General features: G+C 36.4%; 1 protein-coding gene across 11 annotated transcripts in view; it reads right to left on the reverse strand.

The window, feature by feature from the left end:
- The window catches only part of FOXP2 (forkhead box P2), a 260,732-nt gene that overhangs the window by 248,407 nt on the left and 4,825 nt on the right, over positions 1-7,500 (reverse strand). For all 11 annotated transcript variants that reach the window (XM_044280312.1, XM_044280306.1, XM_044280313.1 and 8 more), the window contains exon 2: positions 1,294-1,471. In XM_044280312.1, coding sequence (XP_044136247.1) covers positions 1,294-1,461 — 168 coding nt within the window. In that variant the 5' untranslated portion in view covers positions 1,462-1,471. The remainder of the gene's footprint in view (positions 1-1,293; positions 1,472-7,500) is intronic.

The following is a 7,500-nucleotide window of genomic DNA, read 5'->3' on the forward strand; positions in this document are numbered from 1 at the left end:
TAGCTACAGTACACTGCTTATGACAGTTAGTAAAACTACAAAACAATTATGGTTGACCACATTAAAGAAAAAAAAAAAAAAGAAAAAGGACATAATTACTCTGGAATGTTACAGTGTACATCTAAAAAAGTTTAATGCTTCTGAAATACGTGGTATGTGTGATGCTCCAAAAACAGGTTCGAATTAACATTACATATTAGACCTGGACACCAATAAAGACAAATTGAAAGGGCTTGGTACCATTACCAGCGATATGATATATATGATATATGATATATAATAGATTCTTGAACTATATTCAAATAACAAACAAGGTGATAAAAATAAAGAAATACAAAAATAACTAAGTGAAGATGTCAATATTTTTTTCAAATATTTCACAATTTTTGTTTGATCTATAGCTATACATCTTTCTCTCTCTCTCTCTCTCTCTCTCTCATATATAACTATTTACATAAATATTGCTTAAACTATTTACATAAACATGCAAAATATATGCAAATCATCATGATTCAATAATGAGGAACAGACAAAACAGGCTAATCTCATGATGCCTAGATGACATAATAGTTCCCAAATAGTTGCAGGTAAAGAAAGTACATCTTGAAGTTGTGATTTTTTATTTTTTTTGCTTATTGCAAAAAATATAAAAAATAAAATACATATTGTTCATCTCTAACTAGCATTTTGAATAACATTTTCTTGAAAAACAATATTTCATATTTATTTTTAAAAAAAACTATTGTTTACTAACCTAAGTGAGAAGGATCTTATCAAGAATAAAAAATAAAAGAAATCTAAAAAATAAAATGGGGTTTAAAAAAAATAAAATAAGATGCTCTTCTGTCACCTTATCTTACACTTTGGAACAATTCATTTCATGGAGACTAGTATGGTATCAAGTAACAAATGTGGCCCTCTGGTGGAAAGCTAAGAATCACATTTGACATTTCTGCACTGTTTTCTACAATACACTGAATGCTAGAAAACATGCTGTATAAAAGATAAAGAAACACCGAAATTCTAACCTTTTGGGGACAAATGCTACATACTAGCCAGGCTCTTCAATACAGGGAAAAACAGACTCTAAACAAATACACATGCCAGTGCAAAATGACACAACACACTAGTACTGAGCAATGCAATATACACAAATAAATAAATAGCACATACACAAATTGTGCACCAAATAAACAGAAGACAAATGTAGAAAAGCTGCACAAATACCTGCCTCTCCACTGAGGGAGCTGCTTTATTTTTGTAAGCAAATTGTGAAGAAAAACACAAACTTACCTGCTGTTGTTGCAGATGCAGCAGTTCTACTGTGCTTACTTCACTGCACATGTCACCACTTGATCTCCCATCTCTGCTGCCAGCATCTAATTGGCTGCTTAGAGTGCTCATTCCATTTTGATTCATTGAACTGTTGCTTATTGTCTCTGTTGCAGATTCCTGCATCATGACTTAATACCTAAAAGTGATTAAGAAGTATCAATTAACACACACGTTACACCTTCGCACTTCTATTATCAAGATGCCCCTCTCTGCCAATTACAAAGACAGCAACTTTGGAAGGAGGGAAAACACACAGGCTGCTCAGTAATTTACCAAGAGAAACGCAATACAAATTCAGCTTTTATCCAGATACTAATCACTGAAATTATGGACCCTATAGCTTCCTTTGTGTGGTTACTCTTAACAGCCAAAATAGCATGCTATGCAGGCAGCATGGTTAAATAGCATTTATGAAAGGCTACATTTTAATGTCGTACCTATAAAATCTAGTCAAATAAAAACCCGGCTGCACACACTCCACTATATTTCCTATTATCTGGCTTTGACAACCATGGATGACTATACAGCCTTATTTAAAATATTCACTATCTTGATTCTGTCAGAATTTTACAGCACATCCTATGCAAGGCTATTGTTTAATGATGCAAAGCTAATCATACAAAATTAAAATTTTGTACCAGTGTTACAAATCATATGGTATCAAGCAATGATAAATAGTCTAATGGGCTCTCTCTTTTTTTGTGCCTAAATAAAATTTTGCCTCCAAGGCATTTTAAGAAAAAGCTCCTGCTGCAAACACGTCAGATATTGCCTATTTTTTTAATCAAACGGCTGATATTCATTTATTTTTCTGACATTTAAAACATTTAATACTGTCCTTCCTGGGAAGTAATTAAGCTTATGCATGAGCAGCAATCAAACTGTTCACTTGAAGATGACTTAAAACTCAATTTTAACATAGGCAAATAAATGAAAGATATAAAATTAATTTTCCAGGCATGTATTAGATATGAAAGCTAGAAATAAAATCTATCAAGAATATCACTAATGATTGTGCTAAAAACAGCATAAATTATGCATATTACCTTCTCTACAGTAATAAATGTTTTATCGTTTTCACTGCATAAATATACTGTACTTTCAGGGTAGCAATGAGATGTCCTGCCAAGATCAGTTGAAATCCTTGCAGTAAATAAAGAACCAAGTGCCCTTACAAACTCGAATTTCAAGGTATACTGTGCGTGTGCTTTATGGAAAGGTCAATACGGTGCGTGCGCCCCAGACTATAATTTATAACATTGGAATGGTCTCAGGACACTAAGGTGGCTGTCAGGGCAGTTAGCAGCCGCACAAAACTTATCACACTATACACACACAACAGGCAAATTATGTTTTTTCACACTGCCGCTTGCATTAAAGGCCCCAATTAGTTATGTGTGCAGTGTGACACAATATCAAGATAATGGCATTTCGCAATTCACTATTTACTGTCCACGGCGTAATGATAACGGGGAGGAAAAAGCATATTCTATTAGTTCACCACTACACTTGACATACGCCACAAATGGCTGTTCCTTGCAAATATACAGATCTATTTCCAAAAACCATAATAAGAAAATAATGATGGTTTCGGTCGCCACCTGCCAGGTGAGCCTTCCTGCACGTTTTCGTGGAAGAAGTGTAAAGAGAGCAGTCGTAGCTACTGTAACTATAGTAAACAGTCACTAACCAGACGTGTTTATGAACAAACATACCATTAAACATTAACTAAGAAGATCACAAATGGAAAATGTGATGCACAATGAATTTTACCAGAAAAAAAACAAAAAACTAAGCTACTACTCTTTTCTGAGATTAGGCGGTTAATAAGTATTCAAATTAGGCATAAATTTTACATGCACAATGTTTAAAATATTCAGTAAAATATGTCTGATTTCTCTCTCTGGGTGTTTGAAAATTCTAATGTATTTTCCCCTCCACCAAAGGAAGAAAAGAAATGCGCTGTCTACATTTTTTTATATCTTTTTATACTTTCTAGGAAAGTGCAAGGAAGCAGATCGTAGAAATCTTAGAAACTTTATCAATGCAGCTATGAGACAATTTTATGCTTGGCATTGACGCTTAATGCTTCCGAACTCAATCACTGAGACGTTACAACGTTCCAATCGCAAAATAATTTAGGGAATAATTGAAAGGAATGGGTTGAGTCTGCGAACGTATATGGTAGCGAGACATCTTATAGTAGTATATAAACTGGAAGAAAAGGCAAACAAGGCTGTCTTAGCAAATTAGAACGTTATGTTGACAAGGAGTTTATGGCCTGTGGTTTGTGGATCCTTGTTAAGAGCTTAGAGTATTTTAAGAGGTACTTTCTAAAGGATATTATAATGGTATTTTATTCAAAGCTATTGAATGAGTGAGCAGGCAACCCATAACACATGAGGCGGATCAACTCCTTAAAGTTTCAAAAGGAAAGAAACAAATACAGAAATAGTTATTTTCACACATGGAATTCCCATAGTCGTAGTGACTTTTTTTTTCTTTAAGACTGTTTTGAAGGTTTTAATTTTTTCACTATAGACTACAGTAAGGGCGTATTACAAATGCTGCATACTACACATGAGGTTGTGAGCATGCCAGGAAATCTGTAAAGGTTCTTTTGATCAGAGACGTTTGGGGCAGAGATAGAACAACCCTTCTGTCATGTTTCGGCAGAGGTCCCAACATTTACCCCCTGCTTCGTATGAGGAGATTTCGAGCGTTGAATGATAAACAGGGGGCTTGGGCTTATGAACTATTAGTAGATTGGCCTAGCCACTGACTAAAAATCCACCAGTGGAGACACTAGACCTGTGAGAGAGGATCTCCTATTTCGGGGAAGAAATAAAGCACATCAGTCCAGCCACAGAGCTGCTCTCCGTGTTTATCAGCTCGCAATATTCCATCCACAGACGTGTACCCACACTGCGAGAGGAAATAATTCAGCAAGTTTTCTTTCCTCGCCAAGTGGCATTAGAGATACTTATTCTCTACATCACTTCCCTTTTGAAACATTAAACTGACACTGGAAGTGACTGCACGAGATTGCATTTTCTCTTCCTAAACAACCTGAATTGAAAGGTTACTTAGTGTAACAATATTTACTTGCAGAATTGTGTTGTTACCAAGGGTATAATGGATGGTGGCTATGCAGGTTTACGCAAGAATGAGTGAAGCATGAGGCGTTAGCCATGTGTTTGACATGTTTCAAATTGCTATAATCCAGCATTAAACACACCCAGCAATTCAAGCCATTTCTTGCAGCCATAATCTTGAATAAAGCGTGCACAACCACTTATTATATAAATTAGTATACGACTCCCTGTTATAGTCATAACAGCGCTTTTGTGTTTATTTTTCATCAAGATGTGGCTTTCTTATTTGTACAAATAGCAGGATAGAAAGACATAGCTCAATTAGACTTGTTCACTTTATGATAGGGTAGCTCGGAGCTTCAGATCCCTTTTTTTTTTTTTTTTTTCCACAGCAAGGTATGGATTTTTTGGGCGTTAAATTCCTCTTTGCCAAATATGTCATTTAAAAAAAAGAAATCAGTCTTACAGTACATCTCCATTCTCTACACTGCTGAGTTTTCAGTGTAATGCAATCCACACTACTGTTCTATACAAAATGGCAAGTTACCTAAACAAAAGGAAGTAGTGTGGAGGCATTCTATGCATTCCTTCTATTCACTGGACAAGTTTTAGAGCTTGGGAAGTGTGCAGACATTTTTAAATGTCCAGCTTCTTAAAAGGTTTTCAGGAGATATATGCCTATGGAACTGAAACTTTATTCACTCAGTGGAGGCCTCTTTTTACAGAATGAAATCATTTCTGAAATATTAGCAAAATGAGCAGGTACAGAAAAGAAACAGTGAGGTATTATACTGCACCACTCACAGGCTTAAAACCGCAGTAACCCAAAGCATAGGGTAACGGACCACTATCAAAGCTACATCACTGCCAAGGCAGCAGGATGTCGGTTTGATATTATAACCTGGAAACTGAACCAAGCATATGGGATACTAGGCAAAAAGCAAGCGGTTGTTGGAAAAAGTCATATAAAGGTGCAGCTTAAGGCCTAAACTCTCAGCTAGATATATGTAAAACAGCAGCGTGGTGCATCATAGAGACGAGGCTTTATATAGAGAAATAAGAATATACAGGGTTGGAAGCTACTGTACACAAGGATGTGTGCAGATAAATATGTATATACACTGTGCTTATCCCAAAGTCTAAACAGATACAGTGTATTTGGAAATTAAAATAGGAGCTGATGTACATATAAGAATGCCAAATGTACACAGTATAAGGGCTAAATAATGCTGTGCCTATGTGATTAAAGTAGGTATATTGAGAAAAGATGATTCTTAAGGAAACGGATATTCCTTGTGGCATATTCCAAACTGAAAATAACTGCCACTTTAAGTCAATCCGGGTAGTGCACTGGAATTAACTCTTTCCTTGCTGTGTGGGCCTGAAGTACAGTCTAGAAGAAGAAATTTGCAGACTTCTAAAATAGGCAGCGGGGGAACACTTTCAAGAAGGTGTCCCAAATTTAGCACACATCTTTGCAGCATTTTTTTATTCACCTGGCAAATAGTATCAGATTTCCAGATCCCCTTAACCAGTGCACTGCCACGGAAATATTTGCACTTCGTACTATAGGGAATCATATTCATAGTAATGGTGCAGGTAGATATTACTGACGATCAATGAATGACCCAATTAACATCACATTGTGTTGCTATATATAGAGATACTAGATAGATAGATAGATAGATAGATAGAATTTGTTCTTTACTTTGTAAACTGCTGATATTGAATAAAAATATATATTTCCTATAACCTATGCTTTCATCTAACCTACCTTATAGACGAAGAACAAAAAACGTAGGCCATTTTCTGAGTGCCACGTCTTAAACAAAGCCTGGTGACATTTAAATGTAATTGTATACAGGTCTGTCCTAGTTTTCTATGAAGAATAGAAGAATACAGTTGGTCTCAGTTAATGCCTCTATAAAACAACCTCTGGACTAAACACTTACATTGTATACATTGCCATGGCATATTTATTTGCCCTTCACTGTGTAGTGTTCTTTCATTTCAATATTATGAATACTAGAAGTCCAAAACTGAAGACGCTGAGTGGGTTTCCTTGGGGAATTTCAGAGCAGTGAAAAGAAAAGCTAGTTCTGTACAGTGTGTGATGACCTGTTAATCTGTCTGAAAGCAGTCATCTTTACCAAGAGCATTTGATGTGAATATCAATTATCAGGTTTGTAAAATACACTCGCTATGGGTAGAATGGGACTTCCAACCTAGTGCACAAGGCCACGTACACAGCCAAAATCTTGATATACATTAAAGATTTGTAAGAAATGTCGATACGATGCACATGAAGACCCATAATTAAATAAAGCTTTGAAAGTGCCCCTTATAGACGTCATTTAAAAGGTGACTGCTGTAGGCCTCGCAACGTGTGCCAGAAGCTGTGATTGCTGCCCTGTCACTATGTGACCCCAAGGTTACCTATAGGAAATCTCATGCAATATTGGATAAGGTGCACTTGGAGAATTTCAAAAGTACGTTTCATTCTTGTCTACAAGCCTTTCTCTCATATAGGACACTTTTAAGTTTGTCCTCTATGTCAACCGTTACTCAGAGCCCTGATAGCTCGCCCCAGCCTCCATTATTTGGAGAGACACTTTTTTGACTTTATGCAAGAGTTAGCCATGGACGTGTATATGAAACTGAGCAGATCCCACACTTCTTAAAGGGCAGGCACAGCACTTTCCTGACTATTTCCCCTAATCCGGGACTTCAGACAGCTTTCTTTCAGACGTTCAAAAGCTATACTTGTGCTACTAATACTATTACACATAACAACCTTTATGATAATAATGCACTGGGGACTTACCATGTAACAATGGGGTCCTGTCAGCATCTAAACATGTGTATGGTGCCCAATGAGCTGGAGGTAATAAAATAAATAAAAGATGGACCCGAGATGCTCCGGATGGCACATCTCTGTACTACACCTTTGGCCCTGCTCTCATTAGTTATATTTTAGCACAGTTTTACACATCGCCAGGCAGGTTGTTCACCACAATACAACAGCTTTGTCTCTTTGTAGGCTTTAATTAGCTTTTTTGTCAAGTCCTCT

The sequence above is a fragment of the Bufo gargarizans genome, chromosome 2, assembly GCF_014858855.1.
Source record: "Bufo gargarizans isolate SCDJY-AF-19 chromosome 2, ASM1485885v1, whole genome shotgun sequence".
Lineage (NCBI taxonomy): Eukaryota > Metazoa > Chordata > Amphibia > Anura > Bufonidae > Bufo > Bufo gargarizans.